Source organism: Prionailurus bengalensis, chromosome C1 (genome assembly GCF_016509475.1).
Source record: "Prionailurus bengalensis isolate Pbe53 chromosome C1, Fcat_Pben_1.1_paternal_pri, whole genome shotgun sequence".
NCBI classification, from domain to species: domain Eukaryota; kingdom Metazoa; phylum Chordata; class Mammalia; order Carnivora; family Felidae; genus Prionailurus; species Prionailurus bengalensis.
This window is the reverse complement of record NC_057345.1, coordinates 15,972,804-15,992,578: the sequence shown is the minus strand read 5'-3', so window position 1 is coordinate 15,992,578 and position 19,775 is coordinate 15,972,804. Positions and strand designations below refer to the sequence as shown.

Genomic DNA, 19,775 nt, shown 5'->3' with positions numbered 1-19,775 from the left:
AGCAGTAGCCCCGGGGCGGCCCTCCCTCTTGCCCTTGGTTGACGGAGGGTAGCCTCAGCCAGTCTGACGAGGGAGGCCTGGAAGGAGGCCTGAGCTAGCTGGTGACTTCTTGGCCCCTCGACTCCTCTCCTCCTCCTTCCCCGTCCCCGCCAGGCCCATGGCTCCCGCCTACGGCTGCACCGCATGTCTGTGGCTGACTCCGGCGAGTACGTGTGCCGGGCCAACAACAACATCGATGCCCAGGAGGCCTCCATCGTGGTCTCAGTGTCCCCCAGCACTGGCAGCCCCTCTGGTGAGTCTGAGAAAGGACTGGAGACTCAAAAAACAGTGCTCCCTGGGGAGTCAGCGGTCAGAGCTCTCGGCCGAGGGTGGCAGTCCAGGGCAAAGGCTCTGCAGAAAAGCGCCTGGGTTCAAATCCTGCCTGCACCACTAAGAGACTTGAGTGAAGTCCTCTCCCCTCTCAGCTTCGTCCTCATCAGTGAAATGGGGATGCCCGTCATTCCAGCCTCACGCTGCTGTCCAGTATGGTGGCCGCTACAGTTAAAGTTCGCCATTCAGGTCACCGTGTCTCGAGTGCTCAGTGGCCACACGTAACATGGCTAGTAGCACAGTACTGGACGGTACAGAAGATAGAGTGCTTCCATTCTCACAGAGAGTTCATGAATTTTGCGAAGAGTAAATGAGTTCTCACACACGAAGTGCCTGGAACAGCGCCTGGCATGCTCCCGGTGCTTAATAGGTGTTCACTGTTATTATTACCTTGAGCAACAGGGATTTTTATGGCTGCGGCTCCTACCAACCCAGTTGTTCCCAAATCTGCTGTTTCTGTGCCCGCAGTCCCTGGCGGTACGATGCCCGTCAGAATCGAGTCGTCTTCCTCCCACGTGGCCGAAGGGCAGACCGTGGATCTGAACTGCGTGGTCCCTGGCCAGGCCCACGCCCAGGTCACGTGGCACAAGCGCGGGGGCAGCCTCCCCACTCACCACCAGGTATGGGAGTTGGGGGCAGGAAATGGTGGGAGGGTTGCTGGATGGGGGGGACCCTGGTCGGAGTCTCTGCCCCCCTCCCCCCAGATCTACTGAGGAAGGAGGTCCGGAGCCTCTGTGGGGCACAGTGCCTGCCTAGGTCAGAGGTCAGACCTTGCCTCCAGCCTTCCAGGACTCCCGGCTGCCATCTCACTCTGCTGCTCTGTTTCCCCACCCTGCCCCCCGGCTCAGGCCCATGGCTCACGGCTGAGGCTGTACCAGGTGTCCCCGGCTGACTCGGGCGAGTACGTGTGCCAGGTGGTGAGCAGCTCGGGCCCCCTGGAGGCCTCAGTCCTGGTCAACATCGAGGCCTCTGGCTCCAGTGCTGTTCCTGTCCCTGGTAACGGTCCCTGTGGTGGGGCTGGGAGGCTGGAGGAGGGAGGAAGGGAGAGGAACCAGCAAGTAGAGGTTGGGAGCTAGCTCAAGTGGGATTTATCTCTCGTGCCTGAGGACCAGACTTGGGAATCTGGCATATGTGGGCTTGAGTCCCAGCTCCTCTGTCCATGCTCTGAGATGTTGTGCAAGGGACTCTCTCCGTGCTTCCCTTTCCTTATCCGTAACATGGGGACGGCAGAACTCTTGCGACAATCACATGAGTTCCCTAAAGGCTGGAACTACACCTCTGGGGGTACGTGAGGGAGACTGGCGTGGTACCCCGGCAAAAATCTTTTATATTAGAGAAAACAGCAACACATGAAACCCGTCATGATTTCGGGGAAATCTTTGCCTACAACAGGGCTAAGTATTTAAAGGGTTTTGTTAAGTGAATCAATTGACAAGAAAATGTAAAGTAATTAACAGCACAAGTTATATGTGACTATAGCAGATGTGATAGCAGAACATGAATTGCTGAGTAAAGAACACGATCTGGCACTTACCTAGGTGCCGGGCCCTGTTCTGTTTACACATTAACTCATTTCATCCTCATAGAAACTGTTTGAGGTAGGCATGATTGTTCTGTTCATTTTATAGATGGGGAAACTGAAACACAGAGAGATGAAGTCGCTTTCCAAAGGTCACACAGCTAATAAGTGGCAGGGCTGGGTTGTCTGTGTGCGTTTTTAAGTTTATTTATTTTAAGAGAGAGAGAACGTGCACCGGCGCATGAGCAGGGGAGGGGCAGAGAGAAAGAGACAGAGAGGGAGAATCCCAAACAGGCTCCATGCTGTCAGCACAGAGCCTGACACAGGGCTCGATCTCACGAACTGTGAGACATCAAGAATTGGATGCTTAACTGACGGAGCCACCCAGGTGCCCCCAGAGCTGGGTTTTGAACCCGGGCAGTCTGGCCCCAGAGCCTGGGTTCCTAGCCACACATTGTTCAAGGTTGAGAAAAATGAGTGATCTGCGTGGAGGTGCCTGGCCCTGAGCCCTGGCCACCCGTGGTGCTAGGAGCACAAGAGGAGATACTGGGGCCATTGTCTGGGGCGGGGCCAAGAGAGTGATGAGCCATTTCCCCCAGGCCAGCCTAGCTGCCCCAGGCCTCAGGGGAATGGGCAGTGGGAGGGGAAGGGAGCAGGGGGGATGGACGGAGGCCACCTCTCAATATGTGGTCTGGCCTCTGGTCTGAAAATCTGGGCACCCAGGGGTAGTAGGGGTTGAGGGCAAAGGGGTGGGAGTCCCAGCTCACTGACCTCTTCCTGTGCCTCAGCCCCAGGCGGAGCCCCACCCATCCGCATTGAGACCTCCTCCTCCCATGTGGCCGAAGGGCAGACCCTGGATCTGAACTGCATAGTCCCTGGACAGGCCCACGCCCAGGTCACATGGCACAGGCGCGGGGGCAGCCTTCCTGCGCGGCACCAGGTACAGGAGCTGGAGAAAGTGGGATGTGGGCACTCCTCACCCCACCCCACCCCACCCCTGCCCAACAGTCCTGCCTCGATCTAGCCAGGAGGGAAAATGGACTGCACCAGGAGACCGCTGGGAGTCAGGAGGTCAAGAACAGGCTGGGCACAGCAGAGCCACCACCAGCCTCCGAGCACGCTAATGCAATTAAAAAAGGGCACGTGTTACTCAGGACACTAGACCACCTCCTACCATGAAAAGTCGTGCTCTTCAGTGTCTAAGGTCTTGGGGTTGCCTTGCATAGGATGCAGCCTTCATAGCTATAGTACATGTTGGTCCTGGGGTGCGTGTACCGGAACCTGCCGGCTCCCCAGCTCACTCTTGCCTTGCCCTGACCTTGGCCAGGTCCACGGACCCCTGCTAAGGCTGAATCAGGTGTCCCCGGCTGACTCTGGAGAATACTACTGTCAAGTGACCAGCAGCTCAGGCACCCTGGAGGCTTCTGTTCTAGTCACGATTGAGGCCTCCAGCCCAAGCCCCATTCCTGGTGAGTGACAGCAGCAGTGGGTGACGCTGGGGCACAGGCGTGGGGAATCCCTTCCTCTCCCTGCTCCTCCCTGCTTTTCCAGCAGGGCTCTGGCTCTCAGTTCCGTGAATGTCCTCCAGCCCCTCCCCACAGCCACCGGGGACCAGCCTGGGTCCTCACCATGGCATCTTGTCCTCCCCCAAGGAATGGAGACCCTTCTTAGGTCAGTGGCACTGAGTCCTGTCAGTGACTCAAGCCACCGCACCTGCAGGATTAGTGGCATTCACTGCCACCACCTTTAGTCCCTGCCTTCATCCCCGGGAGCCTCACCCTTCTCACCCACCCGTTGTGCCCACAGCCCCAGGACTGGCCCAGCCCATCTATATCGAGGCCTCCTCCTCCCACGTGGCCGAAGGACAGACCCTGGACCTGAACTGCGTGGTGCCGGGGCAGGCCCACGCCCAGGTCACATGGTATAAGCGTGGGGGCAGCCTCCCCGCCCGGCACCAGGTACAGGGGCCTGATGGGCAGGATTCCAGGGCAGGCAGCGTTCAACCTGCGTTTGCTTTCCGCACCCCAAACCTCATGCCAACCCTAGCCTCCTCTGGCACCCCAGAGGATAGAGTAGTTTTGGGAGCAGAGCATGGGAGCGAGGGGTCTGGGTGTTCTGGCCCTGCTGCTGACTTGCTCCCTGAGGCAGCTTTCTCCTTTATGAATTGGGTCGGTTGGACATGTAGGATCCAGTAAATGAAGTTCCTCACCCCTCCCAGCTGGAGCCCCGGGTTCCTGAGACCCGAGGGAGAACTCGGGTGCTGGTACAGTGGGCCTGGGCACTTGCCCTGCCCCAAGTGCTATGGCCTGATGGCTGTGCCCTCCTCGCTCCGACAGACCCACGGCTCCCGGCTGCGGCTCCACCACGTGTCCCCTGCTGACTCCGGCGAGTACGTGTGCCGCGTGGTTGGCGGCTCAGGCCCTGAGCAGGAGGCTTCCTTCACAGTCACTGTCCCACCCAGTGCGGGGTCCTCCTACCGTGAGTGTGGCAGATGCCACGGGCAGGGGGAGGAGGGGAGACCGTGGAGCTGAGGCAGGGAGGTCAAGCCAACCTGGCCCTCCTGAGCCCAGCCCTCTGCCCGCCTCGTCCCCCAGGCCTTAGGAGCCCCGTCATCTCTATCGACCCGCCCAGCAGCACTGTGCAGCAGGGCCAAGATGCCAGCTTCAAGTGCCTCATCCATGACGGGGCAGCCCCCATCAGCCTCGAGTGGAAAACTCGGAACCAAGAACTGGAGGGTGAGCCCAGGGAGGGCTGCAGGGTGGGGCGGGTGTGTGTGTGTGTGTGTGTGTGTGTGTGTGCGCGCGCGCCTGCTGGAGTCAGGTGCAAAGGCGTGGTGATCACCATCGCGGGTGGGGCAAAGGCACCAAACTCACCGTGTGGCTCTGGGTGAGGCCCCTCCCCTCTGGGGCCTCACCGTCTCCATCTGGATGGTGAAGGGGCTGGACCCGGTAGTCTCCAAGGACTCTTCCATCTTCCACCTGGGACCCTGTGAGTCATATACACCCAGGCTGGAGGGGTCGGGGACGTGGGGCAGAGCTACACCCACTGGCAGCACCAAGGCATGAAGACGACCTCACTGACCATGCCCTGCCCAATGCCGACCCCACAGACAATGTCCACATCAGCCCCAACGGCTCCATCATCACCATCGTGGGCACCCGACCCAGCAACCACGGTGCTTACCGCTGCGTGGCCTCCAACGCCTACGGCGTGGCCCAAAGTGTCGTCAACCTCAGTGTGCACGGTGAGTGGTGTCTACCCCCGGGGCTCTGCCTTCCTGTTTCTGGCCCTGATTCTGAGCTCACAACCTCCTAAGTTTAAATTCTGCTTCTGCCAATGCCCCTCCCTCTCAGGCATTCTCCCTCTCGGAGCCTCCTGTTCTCCACATTGGTGTAGAATAGTGCCCACCTGGCCGCTACTAAGACAGGGGCTGTGACAGTGCATGTGGTGGGCAAAGCCCTGCATGAGTAACAGTGATGTCCTTCCTCTGGACAGGGCCCCCTACTGTGTCTGTGCTCCCTGAGGGTCCCGTGCGGGTGAAGGTAGGAAAGTCCATCACCCTGGAATGTGTCAGTGCTGGGGAGCCCCGCTCTTCGGCTCACTGGACCCGGATTGGCGCCCCCACCAACCTAGAACAGCGGATGTATGGGGTCGTGGACAGCCATACGGTGTTGCAGGTGAGGCGAATCTTCCCCTGGCCAGGGCCATTTCATCTCTGGGTCTGAGGCCCAGTCAGGGCTCATCCTTGAACAGATGCTTGGAGGAAAGAGTAGTAAATGGGAAGTTGGGTGATGAATGGATGGAGAGAGAAGGGGGGGGGGCATGAGATAAGTGGTTGGTGGGTAGATTGGAAGATGGTCAGGAGAAAGAAAGGAAAAGAAGGGAAGGAAGAAAGAATGGCTGGAAGGATGGATGGATGGGTGGGTAGGTGGGTAGATGGGTGGATGGGTGGGTAGATGGGTGGATGGTTAGGTAGATGGGTGGGTGAATGGATGTAAAGTGGATGCGTGTGTGGATGGGTCAGTGAGCGGGTGGATAGGTAGGTGGGTGGGTGGATAGGGGATGGATAGGTGGGTTCATGGACAAGTGGATGGATGGACTAATGGGATAGATGTTTGAGTATGAGTCCTCAAGGTGCTAGTCGAACAGGAGAACTAAAAGTCGAGGGAAGAGGGAAGAGCAAGCCAGAGCTGGGGGCTGACGCCAAGGTGCCTATCAGTGCCCACATAACCAGCATCCTTGCTTTCTTCCAGATTTCATCAGCTAAACCATCGGATGCAGGCACCTACGTATGCCTGGCTCGGAATGCACTAGGCACAGCACAGAAGCGGGTGGAGGTGATTGTGGACACAGGCACTGTGGCCCCAGGGGCCCCCCAGGTTCAAGTTGAAGAAGCCGAGCTGACTGTAGAGGCTGGACACACAGCCACCCTGCGCTGCTCAGCCACAGGTATGGACAGGGCTGGCACACAGTACAGAGGGCAGTGCTGCCCTGGGGCCTGAACTGTAGACACAAGACATCTGGAGATGTTATCGTACCCAGGGAGGGGAATTTGCTGCTGCTGGCATCACCCAGTGATGGCTGAAATGCCCACTCAGTGACTCCCGTGAAGGGACGGGATCACCCGGTCGCTTCCTCACCAGCCTCACCCCCAGCTCATCCCTAGGGGTGAGCCCAGTGACCCCTGTGGTCTTCCACTCCACAGGCAGCCCCACGCCCACCATCCACTGGTCCAAGCTGCGCTCCCCACTGCCCTGGCAGCACCGGCTGGAAGGTGACACACTGATCATCCCCCGGGTGGCCCAGCAGGACTCAGGCCAGTACATCTGCAACGCCACCAGCCCTACCGGGCATGCCGAGGCCACCATCGCCCTGCATGTGGAGAGTAAGGAGCTCATCCGCCCTCATTGGGCTGTCCTCTCTGCCCTGTATGGAGCCCTGAGCCAGGCTACACCCTGGACAGGGCCCCAGGAACGCCATCGAGAGGGCCCCGTGCAGCTCAGGCCCCCAGAACCTGCCCTAGCCTGCTACCCGCATCCCCTCCTGGGACCCTCGCTTCCTTCATCCCCAGTCCTCTGCTTCACCAAGCAGCTTCCCTGGCCCTTTGGCAAGTCACCTGGGTCCAACACCCGCTCACATCCTGACCGCTGCTCTCCCCTGCCCCGACCTATCCATCCCCCACCCCAGGCCCACCGTATGCCACCACAGTCCCGGAGCACGCTTCGGTGCGGGCAGGAGAGATGGTGCAGATCCAGTGCCTGGCGCATGGGACACCCCCACTCACCTTCCAGTGGAGCCGTGTGGGTGGCAGCCTCCCTGGGAGGGCGACTGCCAGGAACGAGATGCTGCGCTTTGAGCCCGCGGCCCCCGAGGACTCAGGCCACTACCGTTGCCGGGTCACCAACAAGGTGGGCTCGGCTGAGGCCTTCGCCCAGGTGCTCGTTCAAGGTGAGGGGGGCAGCCCTGGACCAGGCTGGGCAGAAGGGGCTCCTGGGAAAAGAGCATCCCTTGAATGTTAGGATGGAGGTTTTTGGGTCCTGGGAGGTGGAGGCGTCAGGAGTGACACACACACACACACAACCCCGTGCATGTCCCCACAGGCCCCTCTGGCTCTGTCCCGGCCACCGCCATCCCAGCAGGATCCGCGCCCACCGTTCAGGTCACACCTCAGCTGGAGACCAAGAGCGTAGGGGCCAGCGTCGAGTTCCACTGTGCCGTGCCTAGTGACCAGGGCACCCAGCTCCGTTGGGTCAAGGAAGGGGGTCAGCTGCCTCCTGGCCACAGTGTGCAGGATGGGGTGCTCCGGTGAGTCGGGGGAGAGGCCATACTGAACTTGAGCACCAAGGTACACACGGGGGCTGTTAGGATACCTGTCCTGTGGGGCTCAGCATGAAACAGCATCCTCAGGCAAGTCACTTTCATTCTCTGAGCCTGAATGTCCTCAGCCGTACAATGACTTACATGGGACCAAATGACATTATCTAAAGCATGGGAAAGGTCTTCAGTAAACAGGAACTCATATTTGCATCCTTATTATTAGGGGAAAGAGAACAGTCTCTGAGGCCAGATGTATACACATGACCCAGATCTCAGCTCTGCTACTCTGTGTGCTCTTGAGCTCTGACCGTAAGGTCTTGGCCTAAAATGGATGTGGTGACATCTACCTGCCTGCCTGTCTGCCTCACTTACCTACTACCTACCTCACGTGGTTAGCGAGAGACCAGAAGCTTACGCCATGTGCTAATCTCCAATGGCTTTGAACTCACGTGCCATTGCAAAGCATTCTTATCAATTGTTTGTATTCACTGATGTCTTATTATTTTTTCTTTGCAGAATCCAGAACTTGGACCAGAGCTGCCAAGGGACATATGTTTGCCAGGCCTATGGACCATGGGGACAGGCCCAGGCCAGTGCCCAGCTGGTTGTCCAAGGTAAGATGATAGCTTCCTCTCCTAAGAGCAGAGGATAGTAGGGCGCCTGGGTGGCTCAGTCAGTTGAGCATCTGACTTCGGCTCAGGTCATGATCTCACGGCTCGTGGGTTCGAGCCCCATGTCAGGCTCTGTGCTGAGCACTCAGAGCCTGGAGCCTGCTTCGGATTCTGTGTCTCCCTTTCTCTCTCCCCTCCTCTGCTTATTCTCTCTCTCTCTCTCTCTCTCTCTCTCTCTCTCTCTCTCTCTCTCTGTCTCTCTCAAAACTAATAAACATTGGGGAGCCTGGGTGGCTCAGTCAGTTAAGTGTCCAACTTCAGCTCAGGTCATGGTCTTGCATTCATGAGTTTGAGCCCCACGTCGGGCTCTGTGCTCGGAGCCTGGAGCCTGCTTCGGATTCTGTGTCTCCCTCTCTCTCTGCCCCTCCCCGACTTGTGCTTTGTCTCTGTCTCTCAAAAATGAATAAACGTCTTAAAAAAATTAAAATAATAATAATAATGATAAACATTAACGAATTTTTTTAAAAGCCTACAACAGAAATGAGGGGCACAGGGACTATATTCCCCGGGAAGCCCCTGAAATGTCTATGAATAAAGAGAATTATTCGATTGTTTCTTGCTTGTGTCTAGCATACCATAAGGGGGCCTAACAAATACTGCAAGGGAGGGAAGAAGGGAGATGGATGGAGTGGTGGGTGCTCAGACCAGCCAATGAAAAATGACAGCAGACACGCAAATGCGTAACCCTGTAAACAAGGGCAAACGAGTGAGTGTGTGCATGAGTGGATGTGCGAGAAAGCCAATGAAGAAAGGGGTGGCTGCCAAGGGCCCCGGTGTTCACCTCCTCGGGCCAAGCCTGCAGCAGGCTGGCCTCACTCTCACTCTACCTTTGCTCCCTGCCCCCCCAGCCCTGCCCTCGGTGCTCATCAACATTCGGACCTCCGTGCAGACCGTGGTGGTCGGCCATGCCGTGGAGTTCGAGTGCCTGGCCCTGGGTGACCCCAAGCCTCAGGTGACATGGAGCAAAGTCGGGGGGCGCCTGCGGCCTGGCATCGTGCAGAGCGGGGGCATCGTCAGGATCGCCCACGTGGAGCTGGCCGATGCGGGGCAGTACCGCTGCACGGCCACCAACGCCGCTGGCACCACCCAGTCCCACGTGCTGCTGCTCGTGCAAGGTGAAGGCCGGCAGGGACCTCCCCGGCGACAGGGGGCAGGAGGAGGGAAACAGATATGTAGTCCTCACCCACTGGAGCACCTGCTCTGACCACAGAGACCCACAGCCCGGTCCGATGGCAGTGACGACGTGAGCACAAAACAGACGTAAAAGAGAGTGAAAAAGGGCAGTGGGTGCAGGGCAGACACAAATCTGTGTTGTCTTCAGAGGCAGCTCCTTTTCACCCCAAACCCTATGACTTGCCCCCAGACTTACTGATGCAAGCTGCCCTGGTACCCCCGTCTCAAGTCCCCAGAGGGCTGCACCACTTTCTGCCGGGGTGTGTTGAAGACTGTCGGGCTGTGGAACCAAGTGGACCTGCCCCTGAGCCCTGACTGCCCAGTGAGCCTCACCTGTAAAATGGGAACACAGCGCCTCCCTTCAGGGGCTAGAGTGAGGATGAAATGAGTCCGGACACAGGCTGGGCTCTCTAGTGGCGGCTGTCATCATGTTGATGGCCTGTGTCTCCTTGCCCGCTCTTAGCCTTGCCCCAGATCTCCACGCCCCCAGAGGTCCGTGTGCCTGCTGGTTCTGCAGCCGCCTTCCCCTGCATGGTCTCTGGCTACCCCACTCCCAAGATCACCTGGAGCAAGGTAAATGCTGGGCAGGGGACGACCAGGCATGCCTGAGGGGCAAGGTCAGGCCTTCACCATCTCAGTGCCCGCAGGCCCAGGCCCAGGCCCAGGCTTGGCACAGAGTACGAGCCCAGTGTCTGAGGGTGGGCCTGAGGCAAGATGGGAGACAGAGCCCGTGGAGGTGTGGGCCAAGGCCAGGGTCCCAAGTGTGGGTACATTTGCAGCTGGACGGTAACCTGCCACCTGACAGCCGCGTGGAGAACACCATGCTGCTGCTGCCCTCGGTCCGACCTCAGGACGCAGGCACTTACGTCTGCACTGCTACTAATCACCAGGGCAAGGTCAAAGCCTTTGCCCATCTGCAGGTGCCGGGTAAGACAACACCCTCTGGACCAGGCAGTGCCCTGCCCGCTGCCTGCTGGGCAGTGTCTCTAGCTACATTCTCTGCCCGCAGAGCGGGTGGTACCCTATTTCACACAGACCCCCCACTCCTTCCTGCCACTGCCCACCATCAAAGATGCCTACAGGAAGTTCGAGATCAAGATCACCTTCCGTCCTGACTCAGCCGATGGTGAGCAGGAGAGGGGCTGCTTTGGGGGGCCTGGGGCAGGGATCTCTTGGAGTAACCACCATTACTGTCTGAGCCCTGGTGGCCCCCAGTCCTACCCACCTCCCTCAGATCCCTGTCCTGGGACCCCCTGGCCTGGCCTCTGGGCCCTCTCTCGTGCCTCCTCCTGTCTCCATCCCCTACTCCGCAGTACCTCCTACCTCTGCCATGGCCTCACCCCCACCCATCCTCCTGTCCTGGCCTCCTGTTCTGCCTCTCCTCCTCCTTCCCTCTTTTGTCTCCATTTCTCAGCCTTTCCTCCTCTCTCTCTCTCTCTCTCTCTCTTCTCCATCTCCTACGGGTCTCTGACTTTCACTATCCAGGCCTCCTTCTCTACTCGGGTGAGTCTCTGCCTTCCTCTCCTCCTTCAGGTAGGCCCTCCAGTGTGAGTGAAGCAAACTCTATTTCTTTGTAGGGGCTCTGAGCCAGTCTCTGTATAGGGCACATCCGGAGACAGCGGGAAGGCCCCGGCTGCACGGGATGTCCGTACAGAGGGAGGGATGGGAGCTAAAGAGTGAAGGGTCACAGGCTGGGGTCACTCACCCCTGGGGCTGGGCAGACAGGGAGCCCATAGCTGGGGAGCTGGAGGGAGGGCCTTACATGGCTGTGCCCTCCCAGGGATGCTGCTGTATAATGGGCAGAAGCGGATCCCAGGGAGCCCCACCAACCTGGCCAACAGGCAGCCTGACTTCATCTCCTTCGGCCTCGTGGGTGGAAGGCCTGAGTTCCGGTGAGACCCTCACCCTTCCCATTTACAGGGGAAGGGGGCTGGGGGACTGTGGGCTTTGGTCAGGCACACACCACCCTGGAGTGAGTTGGACGAAGGAGGAGGGAGGAGATGTGGCCATTACCTTCGGTGACCACCTGATCTGCTCGAGTGGACACAGTGTGTCGACCAAGCAGAGGAGGAAGCAGCCTCAGACTTGCCCAAAACTGCGGCAGAAATGCTCAGTGATGCTGAGCATGTCTTTACCCGGTGGGACTCCTGCAGACCAGGCTCATTCATTCATCACTCGGTAGCTATTTGCTGAACATGGTGCCAGGCACGGACACGGACAGACCACATTCTGGCCCTCGGGGGAAGATATATTCTAGCTGGGGAAGACCCAGCCATAAAGGGAGAGCAACAAGGTGTAAGGTTGAGGGCAGCTGGCGCCCCAGGGGCTGCTCCAGATAAGCTCTGGGGAGGCGGAGCAAGGAGAAGACCTGAGGAAGGGGCAGGGGTGTGGCGAGCTAGGGGTGGGTGATAGGGCGGAAGGACAGGGCAGGGACAGGAACTAGATCAGAACTGCAGGAAATAGTGACATCACCTCTGCCCAGGCTGGGCCCACCACCCAGCCCTTCTGACAAGCCGCTTAAGGTGCTTTCCTCCTGCCCGGCCCCACTCGGTGGAGCAGGTTTGACGCAGGCTCAGGCATGGCCACCATCCGCCACCCCACTCCGCTGGCACTGGGCCAGTTCCACACCGTGACCCTGCTGCGCAGCCTTACCCAGGGCTCCCTGATTGTGGGCGGCCTGGCCCCGGTCAACGGGACCTCTCAGGTGAGGCCCCACCGGTCCCCCCGTTTCCGGCCCCCTCCCCACCTCTGCCCAGCCCCTCTTCACCATCCCTGACTTCTCCACTGCCCAGGGCAAGTTCCAGGGCCTGGACCTAAACGAGGAGCTCTACCTGGGTGGCTACCCCGACTACGGCGCCATCCCCAAGGCGGGGCTGAGCGGCGGCTTCGTAGGTGAGTCCCGTCCCCGCCTCCGTCCCTGGCCGAGCCTCAGCTGGCCGGTGGGCAGAGCCCACGGGAGCCCCGAAGAGCCCTACAGGGTACGGGCTGGGCTGGCACTGCCGCCCTTCTCACTGTGCCTGCTGCTGCCCAGGCTGTGTCCGGGAGCTGCGCATCCAGGGCGAGGAGATCATCTTCCACGACCTCAACCTTACGGCGCACGGCATCTCCCACTGCCCCACCTGTCGGGACCGGCCCTGCCAGGTAACCCCACCCCGCACTCACCACCTAGCTGCCCCTGCCGCTGCCCGCGGCCGAGGCAGACCCCCGTGGGAAGCGGGGGAGAGGCAGGATGTTCCTGGCCTGACTTCTGGGGGCAACTTCGCAGAACGGGGGCCAATGTCAGGATTCAGAGAGCAGCAGCTACGTGTGCATCTGCCCGGCTGGCTTCACCGGGAGCCGCTGTGAGCACTCCCAGGCCCTGCACTGCCACCCAGGTGTGTGACCCACCCTTCCAGTCGCTGCCACCCCTGGGTGCTGGCCTCCGCCCGTTGCCGCCCCTCCAGACCCACCCGCCCCACTGCTAGCTGTACTTAGTGACCCTCTGTCACTCGTCCAGGTACTCGCCCCTCCTCCTAGATCCTGACTTCGTCTCTGCCACCCCAGTACCCACTCTGCACCCATCTCTGCTCCCCGAGTTCTCACCCCCAACCACCCATCCTGCCCCCATCACGGCTCCTGGGCGCTCCCCTCAGCCCCTCACCACCCCGGGCACCTACCACCTTCCCGTCTCCCACCAAGGCACACACCCCGTTACCTGCCCCCTCGGTCCCACCGCCCCTGCACTGTCACCAGGTACAGTCCTTCAAGAACACCACACTCACTCATTCACTGCCCCCCTCATGTGTCCCCTGTCCAGCCTTCTCAGCACCCCCCCCCCCTTTACCCCAGCTGTAATCCACTCCTCCTGCCCGGTCTCGGAGGCAGCCCTCCCAGGCTAGCCAAGGCCCCCTGGGTGCAATAGCTGGGGCTTTGGCATCAGGACCCCACCCTCTCCCAGGCCAGTTCAATGCCTCCCTGCCGGTCCCTGTGTCCCCCAGAGGCCTGTGGGCCCGACGCCACCTGTGTGAACCGGCCTGACGGTCGAGGCTACACCTGTCGCTGCCATCTGGGCCGCTCAGGGATGAGATGTGAGGAAGGTGAGTGGAGCCAGACCCGAGACCCCAGGGAATCCCAGAAGGATGGGGGGAAGCTGGGCAGGGACACTCTGAGGCCACCAAGGGCCCTGTGGTTGATAAAATTACTCCAGAGCCATAGGGCCTCAAAGGCACCTGGCCAACCAAGCCTCTGCCCAGTCTGAGTCACTTGCATGAGGGTCCCCGAAGCTCCCCCACTCTTACCGGAGATTCTTCCAGGCTGGTCTGCAGGGCCCACGGTCTGGCGCTCCTGTGCTGCAGCTGTGACCCAATTGGTCCTGAGCCCCTGGGTCTGGAGGGGGGCAGGCAAGGGCGCCAGTATCCCCACTGCCCCCGGCTGAGCTGTGGCTGCTGCAGGTGTGACGGTGACCACCCCCTCCATGTCGGGCACTGGCTCCTACCTGGCACTGCCCGCCCTCACCAACACGCACCATGAACTGCGCCTGGACATTGAGTTCAAGCCGCTGGCGCCTGACGGCATCCTGCTGTTCAGCGGGGGGACTAGCGGGCCTGTGGAGGACTTCGTGTCCCTGGCGATGGTTGGCGGCCACCTGGAGTTCCGATATGAGCTAGGGTCAGGTGAGCACCGGACGTGAAACACTGATGGGCTCTAGATGCCAAGTGCTGTGCCCCCCTCAGCTCCCCAAGCCCCATGGGGGCTTGGAGGAGTCACTTCAGGAGTCAGACCAATCCAAGTCCCCTGTTCATTCGCGTTCCTTCTGTGTGTGACTCGAGGCAAGTCCCCTAGATCTCTCGCGGATTCCACCCCAGGCCCTGTGAGGGGCGGGGGGAGGGGGGGTGCTCCCCGTATGCCATCCCTGCCTGGCGTCCTCCCCAGGGCTGGCCGTGCTGCGGACCCCCGAGCCGCTGGCCCTGGGCCACTGGCACCGAGTATCCGCGGAACGTCTCAACAAGGACGGCAGCCTGCGCGTGAACAGCAGACGCCCCGTGCTGCGCTCCTCGCCCGGCAAGAGCCAGGGCCTCAACCTGCACACCCTCCTCTACCTCGGCGGCGTGGAGCCCTCCGTGCGTCTGCCCCCGGCCACCAACGTTAGCGCTCACTTCCGTGGCTGTGTGGGCGAGGTGAGGAGCGGCCTCCAGAGGACAAGAGGGGAGGGGAGGGGAGGGGAGGGGAGGGTGCAGACGGGCCCCTCTGCCTGCAGCGAGCCCAGATGCTTCCCCTTGGGCCTCACTTCCCTCCTCTGTGGATCAGGGACAATCATGCCTCCCGCGAAGGGCCTCACGGAGCAGTGACTGCACCGATGGCGGTCCCTGGCGCACAGGAGGCGTTCGGCTTAGGTTCCTCCCTCGCCTGCGCTAGAGTCCCACCTTACCACTCGTGCTCCCGCTTGGGTCCCCTGCTGTCCCCTGGGTCACTTTGCCTCTGCCTCCTGCATGCCCAGAGCCCCTCCCCGTCCCTGTGCCTGCAGGTGTCAGTGAACGGGAAGCGGCTAGACCTCACCTACAGCTTCCTGGGCAGCCGGGGCATCGGGCAGTGCTACACCAGCTCCCCGTGTGAGCGCCAGCCTTGCCAGAACCGTGCCACGTGCATGCCTACCGGCGAGTACGAGTTCCAGTGCCTGTGTCCCGATGGCTTCAAAGGTGTGGGAGCCCGGCAGGTCCCAGCAGGGGGCGGTACGAGGTGGTCGCGGCCACTCCCACCCGTGCCCGCTCACTGCGCCCTGGCCCACAGGAGACCTCTGTGAGCACGAGGAGAACCCCTGCCGGCTCCGTGAGCCCTGTCTGCACGGGGGCGTCTGCCAGGGCACCCGCTGCCTCTGTCCCCCCGGCTTCTCTGGCCCACGCTGCCAACAAGGTAACTGTCCTGGCCTCTCCCCACCTCCCTCTTGGGGCCCTCTGGGGCTGGACGTGGCACCCACAGTGTCTGTGCTCACCGACTGCACCCCGCCTTTCCTCGTAGGCTCTGGACAAGGCACAGCCGAGTCTGATTGGCATCTGGAAGGCAGCGGGGGCAACGGTATGTATTTCCTGTGGCCAGAGAGGCTTGGCTCTTCCCTGGCTTCCGGTCTCTCAGCCCCTCTTCCGGGTACCCCACACCCTCAATTCTGGCCTATAAGCAGGACAAGCATGTGGGAGGCTCACTGGGCACAGAGGGACAGAACACAAAAGAGCACAGCAACACAGAGCCGGGTCCTGCCCTGTACTTACTGGCTAGGTGACCTGGGCCAGGTCCTTGAGCCACTCTGACCCCAGTTTTCTCCTCTACGTTCATGCATTCTGTCAACAAATTATCGTGTGCCCATCCTTGCTTTGGAAGCAGGAGATATAAGATGAACAAGGCAAGACCTTCATTCTCAAGGATTCCACAATCTATTTTTTTTAATTTTTTTTTTAATGTTTATTTATTTTTGAGACAGAGAGAGACAGAGCATGAACGGGGGAGGGTCAGAGAGAGAGGGAGACACAGAATCCGAAGCAGGCTCCAGGCTCTGAGCTGTCAGCACAGAGCCCGACGCAGGGCTCGAACTCACAGACCGTGAGATCATGACCCGAGCCGAAGTTGGACGCTCAACCGACTGAGCCACCCAGGCGCCCCTCCACAATCTATTTAAAAGCAATAATAATTAAAAAAAAAAAAAATCAGTGTTTATTGGCCGTTCATAGACCCTGGGCTAACCGCTTAGTCCACACCCATCTTCTTATCTGTCACTAACATAATAGGAGAGGTAGCAGTAGAGTGGCTAAGAGCATGCTCAGAAGCCAGCCTGCCTGGATTCAAATCTTAGCCCTGCCACCTCCTAGCTGTGTAACTTCGGGTGAGTCACTCAACCTTTCTGTGCCTCAGTTTCTGTATATGCAAAATAAAGAGAAGTAACATCCTCCCACAAGGGTTGGATAAAACTTTGTGTCAGGTAAAATTATCTAGTGTATGTAAAATGCTGAGAACAATGTCTGGTCCGCGGTGGGGACAGAATGTTAGCATTGTTAGCATCATGTCGAAGTCCTAGGATTGTTACAGAGATCCATTGAAATGAAATGGTGCTTGCAGCTGGCCGTGAAGCTCCTGGCACAGCAACTGGGACGCAGTAGGTGCTTGGTAAATGTTAGCTGTTATCATCGTTCGGCAGAGGGTGGCAAAGTGTCCCCCACCCTCATAGGCCCTCAGGGACCAGCGCTGGCCTGTGGGGATGCGTCTGAGAGGGTGGGGCTAGGGATGCTGGAGCCCCACCCAGCATGGACGTTGGGGCCAAAAGGGTCCAAAGCAGGCTTCCCACTTCCTGGGCACGTCACTCGCCCGCCTGAGCCTGTCTTCCCACCTGCAAGAAGGAGGGAACGCAAAGATCCTGAACCTTTTGTGTGCCACTGACCTAGGTGACCAGCTGTCCCGGCTTGCTCAGGACTAAGGGGTCTCTCGGGATGTGGACTTTCAGAGCTAAAAGCAGGACAGGACTCCGCAAATAGGGACGACTGGTCACCCTATCTGGACCCTACTGACCACATAAAACAAAACGCATAGGATTTCAGAACAAACCAATTGTACTGAAATAAGGTTATCAAAATACTTAGAACTTTCAGATTTGTAACACAGGCGCTTCTTGAGTAACACATTAAATAACAAGACCTGGGGGTGGTCCCGACAGCTACCGCAGTTTCAACAAGCATAGACAACGTTCTGAAATATTTGTAACCACTGAAATGCAGTAAGGGTGTCTGCTAGTGACACATCACAGGTCCCACTGCGGCTCCTTCGGTTTGCTGCCTACACGGATACGGGACGGAATTGCTACATTTCAGTGAGAAGTGAGCGAAGGTAGAGCTACAGGGCTTCCCCATCCAAGTTCACAGGCCCCTGACTTCTGTTCACAGCCCCCTGGGGTCTCCAGAGACTGCAGGTTCAGGGCCCCCATTGTAGCGCACACATGGGTGGAGGTGGGGGTCCTGGAGCCCATGTGGTCGGTGGCCGCTCCACGCAGGCCGGCAGGTGTCTCACCAGCCCCACGTTGTCCCGCAGATGCCCCTGGGCAGTACGGAGCCTATTTCCACGATGACGGCTTCCTAGCTCTCCCCGGCCATGTTTTCTCCAGGAGGTGAGATGGGTGTTAGGGGAGCCTGTGGGTCCAGGGAGGGGAACAGGAATCTGGGACTTCCCCCTCACCCGCGTCTCCACTCCCAGCCTGCCCGAGGTGCCAGAGACCATCGAGCTGGAGGTTCGGACGAGCATGGCCAATGGCCTCCTGCTCTGGCAGGGCGTGGTGAGTGTGGGCATCTGGCCCGGGGTCACAGGGTTCTCAGCCTCCTGGCAGGCAGGGCCGTGAGAGGAGGAGGGTGAAGGCCACCGCCGTCAGGGGCCTTGGCTCTCCAGGCTGGGAACCCCAGTGACCCTGTGCTTCCCGGGCAGGATGTGGGAGAGGCCGGCCGCGGCAAGGACTTCATCAGTCTCGGGCTTCAGGACGGGCACCTTGTCTTCAGGTGGGTGCGGGCACCTGGCCCTTCCTCCCCCTCCCTGGCCTCCCTCACCCCCTCAGTGACCCTCTGCTCGGTGCTACGGCTCCTCCCACGAGAAGCTGCGGCCCACGGCACCCCAGCCACACACACCACCACCGCCTGCCCCAGCTCACACTGTCTTGGGCCTGTGTGACCACAGCTACCAGCTGGGCAGCGGGGAGGCCCGCCTTGTCTCCGAGGACCCCATCAATGATGGCGAGTGGCATCGGGTGACGGCACTGCGGTAAGGGAGTCCACCTGGGCACGAGGGTGAGGGGCGCGGGGTTCTAGACTGGGACGGGACACCGCCCACCGTGTGCAGGGAGGCAAGCTTTGAGCTCTGGGAGACAGAACTTGAAGCCAGGGTCGGGGGAGGGCCCGTGAGCCGGAACAAACTTCCAGGGCAGGACGGGACTCCCCGGGGGGTGGCAGGCAAGCACCCTAAGGGATGAATGAAAGCCGGGTGGGGTGCTGGGAAGCTGTGTTTGTGGGGCCGGATCTCATCCAGTGCGGAAAGGAAAGAGCTCTGAGCAGGGGGCAGGCAGGGAGGGGACTTGGAACTGGTGGTGAGGAGCCTGCCCCCCGTTCACCACAGAGAGGGCCGGAGAGGCTCCATCCAGGTGGACGGCGAGGAGCTGGTCAGTGGCCAGTCCCCAGGCCCTAACGTGGCCGTCAACACCAAGGGCAGCATCTACATCGGTAAGTCCGGGCTGGGCGAGGCCTAGGGCACCCTGCTCAGGGCCAGGGAGGGAATAGGGCTCCTGCAGAGCTAGAGCCTGCAGCCCCCCCCCCCCGCCCCCCGCCGGGCTCCCGGAGCTGACAAGCCCCGTCGCCTCTCATCCCCGAAGGTGGAGCTCCCGACGTGAGCACGCTGACCGGGGGCAGGTTCTCCACGGGCATCACCGGCTGTATCAAGAACCTGGTGCTGCACTCTGCCCGGCCTGGCGCCCCGCCCCCACAGCCGCTGGACCTGGAGCACCGCGCCCAGGCGGGGGCCAGCACGCGCCCCTGCCCCTCGTAGGCAGCCGCCCGCCCCACACGGACTCCCGGGCAGCATCCCAGCCCCGCGACGTCGAGTATATTGTTATTAATATTATTATTATGAATATTTTGTAAGGAACTGAGGCAATGCCACGCTTTGCTGCTATTGCCCTGGGCCGGCCTGGAGGGTGGGCACACCACCCCCCACGCACAAACACACCTGGGCAGAGCCGCAGGCTGGCAGGTAGGGCAGGTTGGATGGGAGCTGGTGCCTCAGAGGACCACCAGGACTTGGGGTCAGACACCGTGGCCGGTTGGGCTCAGAACTGTCACCACCAATAGAGCCCCGCCCCCAAGTAGAGCCAGGCCGTCCAGTTCTGCAGCCCTCGGGCAGCCCCCCAGTCCTACAAGAGCCAACCGCGGCCTCCAGCTGGTGCCTCACCAGCTGCCTGGGGCGGGGGGCATCGCAATTGCCTTTGCCACCCGCCTCCGGGCGGGGAAAGCTCTTTAGTGCCAACTGTGGAACAAAAGGCAGCTCACTCCTGGGCAGGCAACCCCACCCCCTGCCGGCCCGTGTCTCAGCCCCCTCCACCTCCTCCTGGCCAGCCGGGCCACCTGCCCCGGCAGCCTCCCCCTCCCACCGAGTCCTCCTGGACCCCCCCCCCCCGCCCCCAACACCCGACACCTGCCCAGGGCCCCCGCCCTCAGGGGCTGCAAGGGAAAGTC

The 19,775-nt window shown here is 60.4% G+C and overlaps 1 protein-coding gene across 15 annotated transcripts in view; it reads left to right on the top strand.

Moving 5' to 3' along the window:
• Positions 1-19,192, top strand: part of HSPG2 (heparan sulfate proteoglycan 2) — a 99,351-nt gene extending 80,159 nt beyond the window's left edge. For 8 of the 15 annotated variants that reach the window (XM_043574024.1, XM_043574019.1, XM_043574026.1 and 5 more), the window contains 37 exons: positions 154-292; positions 838-989; positions 1,218-1,365; positions 2,677-2,828; positions 3,216-3,357; positions 3,695-3,846; positions 4,225-4,366; positions 4,483-4,623; positions 4,998-5,132; positions 5,384-5,565; positions 6,142-6,337; positions 6,594-6,773; positions 7,076-7,336; positions 7,489-7,693; positions 8,222-8,319; positions 9,225-9,491; positions 10,013-10,122; positions 10,329-10,476; positions 10,559-10,675; positions 11,035-11,052; positions 11,330-11,441; positions 12,109-12,253; positions 12,342-12,441; positions 12,581-12,690; positions 12,815-12,923; positions 13,527-13,625; positions 13,980-14,201; positions 14,461-14,705; positions 15,053-15,224; positions 15,316-15,438; positions 15,544-15,600; positions 17,596-17,671; positions 17,758-17,836; positions 17,983-18,053; positions 18,229-18,312; positions 18,664-18,767; positions 18,917-19,192. In XM_043574024.1, coding sequence (XP_043429959.1) covers positions 154-292; positions 838-989; positions 1,218-1,365; positions 2,677-2,828; positions 3,216-3,357; positions 3,695-3,846; positions 4,225-4,366; positions 4,483-4,623; positions 4,998-5,132; positions 5,384-5,565; positions 6,142-6,337; positions 6,594-6,773; positions 7,076-7,336; positions 7,489-7,693; positions 8,222-8,319; positions 9,225-9,491; positions 10,013-10,122; positions 10,329-10,476; positions 10,559-10,675; positions 11,035-11,052; positions 11,330-11,441; positions 12,109-12,253; positions 12,342-12,441; positions 12,581-12,690; positions 12,815-12,923; positions 13,527-13,625; positions 13,980-14,201; positions 14,461-14,705; positions 15,053-15,224; positions 15,316-15,438; positions 15,544-15,600; positions 17,596-17,671; positions 17,758-17,836; positions 17,983-18,053; positions 18,229-18,312; positions 18,664-18,767; positions 18,917-19,089 — 5,166 coding nt within the window. In that variant the 3' untranslated portion in view covers positions 19,090-19,192. The remainder of the gene's footprint in view (positions 1-153; positions 293-837; positions 990-1,217; positions 1,366-2,676; positions 2,829-3,215; positions 3,358-3,694; positions 3,847-4,224; positions 4,367-4,482; positions 4,624-4,997; positions 5,133-5,383; positions 5,566-6,141; positions 6,338-6,593; positions 6,774-7,075; positions 7,337-7,488; positions 7,694-8,221; positions 8,320-9,224; positions 9,492-10,012; positions 10,123-10,328; positions 10,477-10,558; positions 10,676-11,034; positions 11,053-11,329; positions 11,442-12,108; positions 12,254-12,341; positions 12,442-12,580; positions 12,691-12,814; positions 12,924-13,526; positions 13,626-13,979; positions 14,202-14,460; positions 14,706-15,052; positions 15,225-15,315; positions 15,439-15,543; positions 15,601-17,595; positions 17,672-17,757; positions 17,837-17,982; positions 18,054-18,228; positions 18,313-18,663; positions 18,768-18,916) is intronic. The other 7 variants (XM_043574028.1, XM_043574027.1, XM_043574023.1 and 4 more) reach the window with 3 other exon arrangements.
• Positions 19,193-19,775: the final 583 nt, after the last annotated feature.